The sequence below is a fragment of the Archocentrus centrarchus genome, chromosome 21, assembly GCF_007364275.1.
Source record: "Archocentrus centrarchus isolate MPI-CPG fArcCen1 chromosome 21, fArcCen1, whole genome shotgun sequence".
Taxonomy (NCBI): Eukaryota; Metazoa; Chordata; class Actinopteri; order Cichliformes; family Cichlidae; genus Archocentrus; species Archocentrus centrarchus.
This window is the reverse complement of record NC_044366.1, coordinates 27,804,701-27,817,203: the sequence shown is the minus strand read 5'-3', so window position 1 is coordinate 27,817,203 and position 12,503 is coordinate 27,804,701. Positions and strand designations below refer to the sequence as shown.

Below are 12,503 nucleotides of genomic sequence, written 5' to 3'. Positions count from 1 at the left end.
AAACATAGTAGCATTAAAACATAAGCAAAAGTTAAAAAGGGGTTTTAAAGTTATGTTAAAATAATTATAAATCTACAAATAGGAGGAGGTTGGTGTTAAGTGAACATTAATAATAGTTTTATTTGAACTACAGAGGAAAAATTAAACTGAAAAAGTTAAGAAGTAGAGGTTATAGAGGGTGATTGTATGGGGAGGGTCAAAGGTGTGAAGGGTAAGAATCACTACCAGATGAGGTCAGAGAATAATGGATGTCTTTTATGATGGAGCTTAGTGCAAAAATCTATGAGATGGTCAATGGTTTGCTACATTTTTGCCGATTGTTATTGTGAGGGGATGGAAATACTGCGGACACATTTTAACAAACCGCACACGGTGCACCAAAACCAAAGTGACTCACTGCGGCGTCCTGGCTGGGAATGTGAGAGGGTTAAAGGTTAACAGGCACACAGATAGCTTACGTCGCTGGACAGTCGGCTGGTGCTCAGGCTGTGCTTCATGGACAGAGACTCGGACATGTCGGTCACAGGTTTGTGGATCTTCTTCAGATCACCCTTGTACTTCACCTGTGTATTTTACAGCAGTCACTTCAGTTAGAAACTATAGTAACACATAATATATAAGGTTGGTTTGAAATGGTGAATTTCTCAGAAATGTAAAGAATTATTACGATAGACTTGGTTTGTCTTTGTTTGTGTTTCTACAGCAACAGGACTTATGTTGTTCCAGAACTATCACCGCAACTTTGCTGTTGCAGCTTTGCAATAAAAAACTAAGACAAAGAATCTGCCAGTGGAAAGACTTTCAGACATCACACGAGATCACAGTTCACACAGGGATGCAGCCTGGATGAATGGGTTACAGGACTTTCTCTCTGGAGACTGAGGACTGTATTCCATGTGAAGCCAAAACTTAATGTTGACTTTTCATTTTTGCCCCCCCCCCCCCCCCCCCCCCCCCCCCCCCCTTTGGTCTATTATTTATTTAGTTTTTACAGTTTGGCTACATTTAGACAGCAAATCTATGATTGTTTGGGCTTCTCCCACTCTTTTTTCCCCCTAGGCAAAAAGCTCCTACATCACAATAATCCAATGTTACGACCCTAGCCGGGCCTGCTGTGGCTTCCTGGCCTACTGGGTGTGGCTTGCTCTCTCCAGCCTTGGGTGCCACCCCTTTTGGAACAGCTGACCCAACTCAGCAATCAAGCTGGGGTACTTAAGGCCAGAGAGAAGAGAGATCCAGGCCAGTGATTGCCAGAGACTGCCTTTGTGTCACAACTTGTGACCTGTGTGTTACTGCAGCTGCTTACTCCTGCTCAGTGGAGGGGAGGGTGGTGTTTTGTTTTTGTGCGTGAGGCCTCTTGCCTTAGGTGGTTGTTTTACGTTTGTTGAATAACTCCTGTGTTTTCTTTTCCTTTGTTTGAAGGCGATAGCGGCGTGTCCGTCTCTTTTTGTTATAATCTTAATAAAAATCTATTATTTTACCAATTTTGCTCATGTCTCCTTCTGTCAACCCGGTCACTTTTTGTTACTTCCCCCGAACCCCCTAGACTTTTTAGGGGGAACGTAACATCAAACAAGTTATTTTTAAAGGATGATCCTGGTGTTGTAGTAACAACCCCAAGATAGCAATATCAGATATTACTATACTCCTATAGATAAATCAATTTTGTGTTTATAAGACAAAGGACACATGTTTTGGCATATGATAAAAATGGTGTGGAGTGACGGCTGTTGAGTGAGCACCCACCTCACTGGCCAGCACGTTGGCATCCTTCAGAGTCTTGTAAATCTTGCTCTCCTTCAGGTCATACTGTGGTTTCTTTCCTTTCACCTCCTTATCAAACTTCTCCTTGTACTTCACCTGTTCATTAGTGTAGGATACACGTGAAAGTGAGTAGATGCAGAGAGTGAGAGGAAACCAACACCAGCCGAAGACTCAGTCACAGTGGAAACAACTAAAGGACAACATGAAGTTGTCGTTTTTTTGGATAGTGTTGACAAAGAGAAAAGCGACAGATTCCTCACAGATAGTTTTGTAAAAGCTGTGGACATGCTGCGTACCACATGTTACGTATTAAAATGCAACATTAGCTTTGATCCCTTCCTTTACAAAAAATGTGATAAACCTGTGTGTCCTCTAAATATTTTCTCCATGCACTGATTGATTTCTTAGTTCATTAGCACTAATTAGTCTGAGATTGCGAGGCAGTCTTAGGGTCATGTTGTGCCCAGATTTATTTGAGATGAACTGCATGAATTTCTCATACTTGACATAAGAATGCATGTCATTGTTCAGGTTAGATGTAATATACGTATAGCCAAATTACCTGTCATATGTCTGAGCTTTAAGCATTTCTTTAAATAATCTTGGATGCAAGCAAGAAAAATACACGTGGCTGCAGCTTGAATTGTGAGGTTTTATCAAATTTATGAAGAGCATCTATATGATGGAGAAATGGCCTTTAATGTTGCAGATACAGTATTTCAGTAATGGTGGGTTATAAATATTCAGTTTATAAATGTGTATTGAATCTGAATTTCCCCTATCAAATCATTTTGTCAGTTTTTACTTGTGGTTGTTGTTTAGATTTGTTTAATTTAGCTTGGATTAGTTTAGATAAATAAGTAAATCAGCAATGAAAATTAAAGTTAAGTATGATCTCTGGTGTAAAGGGGCATGTGTCATTGATCGGATTGCAATTGCAAAACTTTTTGGTGCATTTATATCTTTTTTTTTTTACAGTTGATCAAACTAGTTAGACACGATGCACTATGGTGAAAACATCTAAATTCAGCATCCGTGATTCACATAGACACAAACATCAACTTCATATATAATAAAATATATATGGAAGGGGTAAAGCAATGTGGTTGTAGACATAGTTCAGGTGTGGTTTGGTTCCTTCAATCCACAGATCAAACCACTTTATAGAGAAGGAGAGACACAGGAATACTGTAAAAAGGTGTAATACAAAAACATGTGTATATCTAGCAGGAATTATGACTTATGTTTCATTATTATAACCTTAACCCAAAATTTAAGAGGTCCTACACAGGTTTTCAATCAAAATGAGGCACAGCACAGGGGACTACTGGACATACACATGTTTTAAAGAACAATTCATATTGTTCATTTTTATAAAAGCCTTTGGTCCAAATTCAGAAAGAAACACACAGAGACTCGGGGGGGGGGGGGGGACAGTGGGAAAAATCTGAAAAGACAGTTTAAATAAACATACAGTATTAGCGCCAGAGCAGCGAATGCAGTAATGCTCTCCTCTATGCTTAGCAATGAGCCACAGCTTGTTATGGAAGTGAAAAAGCAGAGGGCAATCCAAATAGGAACTTTGTAAGGCTTGATTTGTGAATCAATATTTTCACAAAAGTTCCATATGTTTATCTTAAAGGCTCAGTGAGCCCTGTATTATAACAAAAATCAATTATTCAGCCAGTCTGTGGGTCAACAGGAAGGGGACAGGTAGACAGAGAGGACAGACATGTAGCAGCAGTCCATCAGTTTTAGGGCATAAATCTCCTTACATCACTAGTCACCGCACTCATTTTCTTAATGTGGCGCATCAGGGGGGTATCATAGGAAGCTGTTCCGTGGAGGGAGGGCTTGGCCTCCACCTACAAAGCGCAGTGAAATGGATGGATGAGAACACAGACTAGGATGTTATGGAAGTAGAAAGGAGAGGAAAGAGATTAAGAATAAGAGTACAGTATAGAAGGATGGAGGAAGAGGAGAATTATAGGACAGGTATAAGGATGGGGGTGGGACATGTACACTGGTATGAGCAGTTAAACACATATATCTACTTTCATGGAGTAACATGGATTACAATGCAGAATGGCAGAGGAAGCGCAGTGGAAGAGCTGCTAGTTATATCATTAGGCCAACGGGACTGCTGCTAAGCATCTACCACAGCATTACTAGTCTGCCAATATTAGCTTGTGGAAGCTGATCTGGTAGTTAAAATCCAGGCAGCTGATCTTTCCTGCCGGCTGCCACTCAGAGATTCCACCTAAATGAATAAATAAATAAGGTAAGCTTTCTCTATGGGATGATAATTGCAGGGACCCAGTGGCAAAGGAACTTGACTGCCTGGGGCTTCACGAAACAGATGGTTAACTTGGTTTGGCGCACCTGGCTCGTCAGCTTGGACACCTCAGTTGCCAAAGTGATATCTGGGCGGTGGATCAGAGAACCTCCACGGCTGGCCTCTTCACGTGCTTTCTCACGGTAGCCAATCTGATTGACACAAGACCAAACATGAATCAGGGGATCATGCAGAAACTACAGGGATGGGTACTGTTTTTATTTTTATTATTAACTCGTCTTTTTTCTCATTCGGCATATGGGTGGTGAATTTATACACTTTTGTGAGGAGTTGAGCTTTGGATCACATTTATGTGCTAATATCTGTTATATTGAGCTGATGAGTCAACATCAGTGTACTTAATAGTTACCTCACTGATAAGTTTAGCAGCCTGGGTAGCCTTCTTTATATCAGGACGGTCGACTACAGTAGTGTAGTGCAGGCTGGCTTTGGCATCTTTCTTGTATGAAATCTGTGCAGTTGGACAAAGGTGGAGATTGAGTACAGTACACCCAAAAAAAAACATGAAAAGCTGCACAACTACCCGAAGATGTTTTAGCACAACTGTGGAAATGACTCACGTTGCTCTGATTCTTGGCCACGTCCATGGCATGCTGAACATCAGGCGGCACAATCATGTGGTTATATATGGACTTGCCCTTTTCCTTCTCAAACTTTTCTTTGTACACTTTCTAAAAAGAGAGAACAGAACCATCAAGGCCAGCTGCACACATACATACGGAGTTATACGGTGGCTGAGCTCATTTTGTAAAACACATGTAAGACAGCTGTACCCCGCTGACAAGTTTGTTGACCACCCTGCTGTGGGCAGTGTCACGCGTGTCGGACAGGGTGGTGAATGAGCCAGACTGCATTTGCTTCTTACTGGCCTCCTTGTATTTGCTCTGAGGAAGAATATAAACAATTTAGAATTCATATTCATAAGTTTTACTTAAGGGTGTGTATGTATACACTACACAGTAAAGTTAATTTTCTGCTGAACAATTCGTACCTCGGATGTCAGAGTACGCACAGCCTTGGCATGGAGAATTTGAGGAGTGTCCAGAACAGGGATATAGTGGCCCTTTTCCTTCTCATACTTCTCTTTATATTTCACCTGGAGGGGCAAATGAATTAAACAGTAGTTTAGAACATTAACCAGCATATTCTAAAGTATCACTGTGTACCCTCTAATAAAGATGGGGAAACTTACCTCACTGGCCATTTCAGCATTCTTCATGCACAGTACGGTTAACTTGTCATCAACTACAGGTATCACGCAGCCCTTCAGCATCTCTTTGTCATACTTGTATTCAACCTGTTGGTAAAATATGACAGTGAAAAAAAAACAGATCAAGAGTGCTGCATGTTGCTAAAGCAAAACACATTAAAATAAGACGCCCCAACTCACATCACTCTGCTGCAAGGAGTTCTTGGCAGCATTGACAAAGTCAGGCCTGTCCACTGTCCAGATCCACTGGTTCTTGGTTGCTTCATACTTCTTCTTGTAGTCAAGCTAAAAATATAGCCAAAAAAAAAATACTGTATGTTATCAGGGTTTGAAGGCTTAAAAGTAACATTTTAAGATACTGGCACTCAGGATGCTTACATTGGTGATGTTCTTGTAGGCCTCCTTAGCAGCACGAATCTCATGAGCCTCAGGATCGATGTTGATCTGGGCCTTGCTCTTCTCATACACCTCTTTGTACTTCAGCTGCAAGATGCATAAAATATATTTCATATTGTGGCTTCTTGTGTTAAAAAAAATTAAAGTGCAGCAAGACTGAGTGGGACTTACATTGCTGGTGATGTCCTTGACTTTCTTCATGTGCTGTTGATATGGAGTGTCATAAGGCAAGGTGTATGCCTTAGCCTTGGTCTTGTTATACTCCATCTTGTAGATGATCTAAGTGGATGTAGATAATAACAAATGAAATTCAAACAAATTAAAATCAGAACTGTTCATTACAAAATTACTCTATTCATAAAAAAATAACTTACTGTAAAAATCAAAACACAATAATGAAAACCTTGCAAACCCCTAACCCGAGACTTACATCACTGATCTTTTTGCTGCGTCTGTGGGTCTCATACTCAGGAGTCTCCAGAACAGAGGTGAACTTGTCCTTGGCACGTTCATACTGCTCTCTATACCTCCACTGACAGAACAAGGAGAATGTGTCAGTATCACTCAACAAAATTGCAGCTGTATGAATTTGCTTTTCTTTATGAGTATGACTGGCACCTTCTCTACAACTACTACTGTAGTAGTAGAAAAACTATCCATGAAAATATGTGAAAAACTGGGACTTAAAATTTAAAATTTAAAGAAAAAATAATGATTTGCTTTATTTTTTCTTGGATAGTTCTTTAAGAGCAAAGTCATAACAAGTTGGCTAGCATGTTGTTATAACTGCTTAAAATAATACAGAACATCCACTGAGTGAAACAATGCCATGCAAAAGTTTATAAGCATGCTTGATGAAAGACACACATACACAGAGGGATGCATTGTCCAGGTGACAATGATGTCAGTGACATGTTTTACCACTATTCAGTAATAAAGGTCTGCAGTCCATCTCATGTTAATATTTACATATTGGATCTGAGGCTAATGTACAGTGTAGTGTGGCTTCAATAAATAAGATGTTCACATTCCAGGAGACTCAATGATGGCTGATTTTCATCCTTTCTGACTTTAGATACTGAGCGTCTCAAAGGCAGTTGTGCATCTAGGGAAGTGTTAAAGTTTCAGTAATGAATGGCCCATGAAGAGAAGCAAATAAGTGATGGAGGGATTAGAGAATGGAAGAAGGACGGACTACAGTTAAAACCACTTTTAAATGGAATGATTTGATGGAAAGAGTTTCTGCAGGATGAGGATTTTATGTGATAAGACCTTGTCCACAAACAGCAGGGAGGAACAAAGTCACCTCCATCTATGTCTTGAATCTTTAAAAATAAAACGCTGGGGTTATTTTGTTGTTGTTTGTGGACAGGGATCAGAAATATCGCCGTTCCCTTCTCTCGTTGATTACCTTACTGCCCATAGTGGTCTGGTAAAGGGCTGTGAGGATGTCAGGGCGGAGTAGCTCATTGCAGCCACTCTTTAGTAGATCCTTTGCTCTGGATTTATACATTGCCTGTCCACACACACAGTGACATATACACACACACAAAGCATGCCACATTTGAGGACACAAATGAAAAACAGCAGTAACAAAGAGAGGACTGGAGACGAACTCTGGACATCTAAGTGTGACGATGGAGCCGCCTGTCCTTATCTGTGCCCTCAGAGTGACAGAAATGATCATCTTCAGCAACTTTGAGACAATCTGCTCAGTGGATTGATCAATCAATGAGCCAGTGGTTAAACTGTCTTTCTGATGGAGCAGATGAAGGACACTGCCACTGCTCACTCAACATTCAGCATTCCAGCTGCTGTTTGAGTGGCACTTTTTACATGAACCTGTGTGGGACAAAAACGAAGAAACTGATACAAAACGGAAAGAACTTTTCTGAGTTGGGGGATCGATCAATGCCATGCGACGGCCACCATCAGCAGTCTTGCTGACAACCTCATGCATCGGTGTCAGAGCTCTTCAGTACCGGACCAGAGGTAGCAGGCTGGTCGTCGTTACCTGGCTCATCTTCCTGTTCTCCCTGGCCAGCTGATATCTAGGATCATCTGTAGTTATGGTGAACTTATCCTTGGTCTTCTCATAATGAGCTCTGTAAGCCCTCTGCTCAAAGTGTCAGAAAGTAGTTAAAAAAAAAATACCCAGAAAACAATTCCTCTGTCATGTGATGAAACATTCTGGGAAACAAAGGAAGGTAAAAACTGACTGATATGAAGAGCAAGGGACACGCTTTAAATACTTGGTTTTAAGGTTACAGATTAAAAGAGCAGGTCATAAACACTCTAGGCAAAATTAAAACATTACAGTGAATTTACTCTTTTACCTCCACGCTGAGAGTCCAATAGAGAGGCACAGAAAAACAGAAATGTGATTAATATTTTCATTGTCTGTTCTACAAATGGGCTAACAAACTAAATCATATTTAAAGTACTGCATCAGGTTAAAGAATGAAGGGACTCACGTCGTTTATGAGAATGGAGGCCTGCTTGATGGCCTGGAAGAACGGCGTGTCGCAAGTATACTTGAAGTTGCCTCTGTTCTTCTCAAAGGAGGATTTGTACAATCTCTGTAGAAATAAATAATTAAACCTTTATTAAGGAGATGCAGAAAACACAATGGCACACTGACAAAGATAAAGAAGATGCATATAAAATAATAGAAAGCACACTTGTTATATTCATTTGAGACATCACAAGAATTGATTTACCATGGAACAAAAATATTTTTAGATCATTTTCCCACATTATTGACATTGCAAATTATAAATCCGCCCTATATAAATAAAAAGGAATTCAAATGAAACTGATCCTTTACCTCACTGTACAGCGCCTTGTTCCTCTCGGCCCGCATCAGCTCAGGTGTGTCCCACACATAGCAGCCAATTCCCTTCAGCCAATCCAGGTCCTCCTTGTACTTGACCTAAAAAGAAACATAAAACAGAATTTAATTTAAATTTAAACTGCATAGTGTCTCAACGACACTACTGAATACCTGCCTATCAGCTGTAAAGATTTTACCACAGGATGCAAGTCACGAGTACTCACGTCGCTAACGTTCCCACTGACAACTTTGCTGAAGAAAAACTCTGGACGATCAGGGATGGACTTCCAGGTACCCAGTGAGCTGATGTACTTCTCTCTGTATTTAACCTGTGAAGAGAAAAACAGGACGAAAGATGAAAGAGCTCAAAACGTGTTTGAACTGACGTCGTCTAAATGTAAACGCGTAAAGACATTTCTGATAAATAATGAGCCAGCTCATTTCAGCTGCTGACCTCGCTGATGTCATCAGTGACTCTGCGGTGGTAGGTGATGTTCAGAGCATCCTTGACTGTGCGGTAGTGGCCCTTGGAAAGCTCGAAGGTTTCTTTGTAACGCAGCTGAAAAAATGAAGAACAAAATGTGTCATATACTCATCAAATACATGTAGAGCGATTTATAGCATCTCAGTTCTATCAGTCTCCATTATTCACACTTTTACACTGACTTGTACAGGCAGCATTTGTGTTACAAGGTTAAAATAATATTTAGACTTTAAAAGAAGGTCAAATTTACTATTAGCTAATGAAAGTTAGTTGATAGTTGATTGATAACTAGTTTTCCAGACTGCTGCTCTGAAGCGTGCTGAGCAACACTGACCAGTTATAGGAGTGAAATTTCAGTCCTATGATGGCAGGATCCATAATATCTTCAAACTTAAAAACAGGTTTGCTGAACAAGAATACTCACATCACTAGACTGGAGGTAGGACTTCTTGGCACGGATCAGGAGAGGTGTGTCAGCAATAGCAGTGTAGCGGTGTTTCAGTTTCTCATACTGTTCTTTGTATTTGTTCTAAGGAAAGAAGCAATTTAGGCAACATGTTAGAAATTAGCATCACAGGAGTGTGACATCACTGCACTTAAATCATTTTGGCAAACCGAATACACTGAAAGTATTTACGGTAAAAAAGTATTTTAAAAAGGAGCAGACTTACATCACTGTAGACCACTTTCATTTTTCTAGCATGGCCCATATTCGGAGTATCAACTTCTGGAGTGAAATGAGCTCTTTGTTTGGCAGCCAGATCTACGTACTGGAACTGCAGTGGAAAAGAAAAAAAATTGATTAGATTATCACAGATACACAGACACATACATATAATAGATTCAGTTATCAATGCTGTTATTTGAGCTTGCCTTGTTAGTCAGCTGCTGGGCCCACTTGGCTCTTCGAATGTCCACAGAGTCTGCAGTGGTGGTGACTTTAGCCATTTCCTCCTTGCTCTGGGCTTTGTAGATCAACTGGAAAGAAAGAAGGTGAAAGTCAAAATCTGAGAATACACTGCAAGCAATTAGAAGCTATTTTTTCATTTTTGTTTGGAAACCAGATCACATGAAGCTGTAATACAATAAAGCATCTTTGGCAAAACAACTCACATTGCTCATGTGCGTCTTCAGCTCAGTCACGCGATTATATTCAGGCGTGTCCAGGACCACAGAGAATTTAGAAAGGTTCTTCTTAGCTTCCACTGGATAGTTTACCTAGTCGAGAAAATGATAAAAAAAATATTTTATACGAGTGATGGGGATGCCACTGAAGCAAGCTGAATATGTGTTGTGTTGTAAATGAAAAATAAGAGTATATTCCATCTAAAAAGACGTACCCTGAATTTGGTGATGTTGCGGACATGGACCATCTCTGGGGTGTCATACAAGAAGCAGCCAATGCCTCTCAGCCACATCAGATCCTCTTTGTATTTCAGCTAAAAACACAAAATTATTTGAACCTTTTTTTCCCAAAAATCTTTAAAGTCCACTTTGTAAAGATTTGTGCCAAAGTTTTTAGTCTTTACGTACCTCGCTGGTGATCTGATTAACATTGTAGCAGTGCAAGAGCTCAGGCGTTATGGGCAAAGATATCAGCTGGCCTCTGCTGTTGTAGTATTTCTCTTTGTAGCACAACTAGGGTAAGAAGGGAACAAAAGAACTCCATCTTACAACAGGAATTAAAAAAAAAAAAAAAGGAACATGAATGATGTGCATGTGTGTGTGTAAATGGGTCCGTACGTCACTGAGGTGCTCCTGGTTCATCTTGACTTGCTTAATATCAGGAGTGTCGTAGGTTGTGTGGATCTTGTCCTTTTGCTTGTGGTACATCTCACGATACAGACGCTGGGGAAGCGAGAAGCACACACACACACACACACACACAACATTGCGTTATCCAGCATTTAACACATCACGAGGAAATGAAATGTTAGTCTACAACAATGGGTCTGTCTCAACTATATCAGCTGTGTGTCATCTTACGTCATTGACGATCTTGTGAGCCTTCCTTGCTCCGACAAAGTTGACACCCTCTGGGTGGAGAGTGTAGGCTTTAGCCTTCATCATCTCATAGGCCTCCTTGTATTTCACCTGCACAAATAAAAGCAAAAGGGGTGTGATGCAGTGACACCAAAACACCAGCAGGAAAAAAAAAAACAAAAAACAAAAAACTTAAATATTGTCCAAGACTGTGGGAGACTTACATTGCTGGTGACAACACTGTTCATTTTAGCCTGCTTGATGAGGGGGGTGTCGTGAGGCAGCGAGTAACCAGTAGGCATGAAGTTCTTGTTAGCTTCCTTATACCAGTTCTAAGAGAAGTCAACAGACATGATGAGAGGAGATGTTTACTTAGAAATACACATACTGAATGAACAATATCAGTTCAACACACTGACAGTAATCCCTCACAATGAAGGAGAATAATATAAATTCAAATTGCTACCCACTAGTAGAAGATGTATTTGTGAAGGGTGCCCCTTACTTTCATCATTTGATAAATTTTTAAATATTGATGCTATCCAATATGTGATCATAATTGCTAAACAAGCACACTGAATATTAAGGAATGTTATCTTACATCACTCTGGATGTAGTTGGCCAGGCGGACTCTTTCCGTTTCAACGGTAACAGCAGGAGCAGTGTTGGTGCCCTTGATGTTGGTGTTGTAATCAAAGCGGTAGTGCAGCTGGGAAAAGAAAAGGAAATAAAGATGTTTTTGTTTGTAATGCACAAAGAATAAGCTAACACTTACGTGCTAATGAAGGAAAAGAAGTGAAATTAAGACAAAATAGCTTACATCACTCAAGTTCTGAGCGTTCTGCTTGGCTGTCTCGTACACTGGAGTCTCTGTCACCACAGAATATTCCTTGAAAGCCTCTTTACCTTTGGCTCTGTACATGTTCTAGAATAAAAAAAAAAAAAACAGCAATCATTACATAGTGCAAAAATCGGAAACATAAGAAAAGAAAATGAAAGTTGTGTTCCAAAGAGGAATATAAAGCAGACAAATTAAAGTTATAAGCCAAAAACACTGAAGAGGGTGGAGAGTGAATATGTTGGTTGGACTAACCTCACTCTGAAGGCTACCGGCGTGCTTGACACGAAGGATCTCTGGTGTGTCCCAGGCATAGCAACCAATACCTTTGAGGTAGTTCAAATCATCCTTGTAGAAGATCTGGGGAGAGGTAACATGTCTTTGTTTCAGTGGATACTTATATTCAGTATAAGGATTCAAGAATGTGGCTATTTGATTTATTTAACACACAATGAGGCAACAAAACAGTCTCACTTTTCACATCTTTTGAGAAATCTATGTTATAAACAATAAACAACAAAAAAAATATTAGAAAAACTCAAATAAATAATAAGATAAAGGGTGAGTTACATTAAAATAAGATAAAATATAAAATGTAAACATATACGATCAAAAATTATAACTATACAGTCATCAGAT

General features: G+C 39.9%; 1 protein-coding gene across 3 annotated transcripts in view; it reads right to left on the bottom strand.

Annotated features, from left to right (window-relative positions):
- Window positions 1–12,503, bottom strand: part of neb (nebulin) — a 55,682-nt gene that overhangs the window by 11,186 nt on the left and 31,993 nt on the right. Inside the window, exons 91-120 of one of the 3 annotated variants that reach the window (XM_030757403.1) lie at window positions 12,120–12,224; window positions 11,847–11,951; window positions 11,628–11,735; window positions 11,251–11,358; window positions 11,030–11,137; window positions 10,787–10,891; window positions 10,577–10,681; window positions 10,384–10,482; window positions 10,157–10,261; window positions 9,917–10,021; window positions 9,715–9,819; window positions 9,468–9,572; window positions 9,014–9,118; window positions 8,784–8,888; window positions 8,554–8,658; window positions 8,201–8,305; window positions 7,741–7,842; window positions 6,157–6,258; window positions 5,898–6,005; window positions 5,709–5,813; window positions 5,511–5,615; window positions 5,313–5,417; window positions 5,112–5,216; window positions 4,894–5,004; window positions 4,681–4,791; window positions 4,470–4,571; window positions 4,147–4,251; window positions 3,540–3,629; window positions 1,747–1,860; window positions 459–563 (exon numbers count right to left, since the gene is read on the bottom strand). In XM_030757403.1, coding sequence (XP_030613263.1) covers window positions 459–563; window positions 1,747–1,860; window positions 3,540–3,629; window positions 4,147–4,251; window positions 4,470–4,571; window positions 4,681–4,791; window positions 4,894–5,004; window positions 5,112–5,216; window positions 5,313–5,417; window positions 5,511–5,615; window positions 5,709–5,813; window positions 5,898–6,005; window positions 6,157–6,258; window positions 7,741–7,842; window positions 8,201–8,305; window positions 8,554–8,658; window positions 8,784–8,888; window positions 9,014–9,118; window positions 9,468–9,572; window positions 9,715–9,819; window positions 9,917–10,021; window positions 10,157–10,261; window positions 10,384–10,482; window positions 10,577–10,681; window positions 10,787–10,891; window positions 11,030–11,137; window positions 11,251–11,358; window positions 11,628–11,735; window positions 11,847–11,951; window positions 12,120–12,224 — 3,153 coding nt within the window. Of the gene's footprint in view, window positions 1–458; window positions 564–1,746; window positions 1,861–3,539; window positions 3,630–4,146; window positions 4,252–4,469; window positions 4,572–4,680; window positions 4,792–4,893; window positions 5,005–5,111; window positions 5,217–5,312; window positions 5,418–5,510; window positions 5,616–5,708; window positions 5,814–5,897; window positions 6,006–6,156; window positions 6,259–7,137; window positions 7,243–7,740; window positions 7,843–8,200; window positions 8,306–8,553; window positions 8,659–8,783; window positions 8,889–9,013; window positions 9,119–9,467; window positions 9,573–9,714; window positions 9,820–9,916; window positions 10,022–10,156; window positions 10,262–10,383; window positions 10,483–10,576; window positions 10,682–10,786; window positions 10,892–11,029; window positions 11,138–11,250; window positions 11,359–11,627; window positions 11,736–11,846; window positions 11,952–12,119; window positions 12,225–12,503 lie in introns of all 3 variants that reach the window. The other 2 variants (XM_030757404.1, XM_030757405.1) reach the window with 2 other exon arrangements.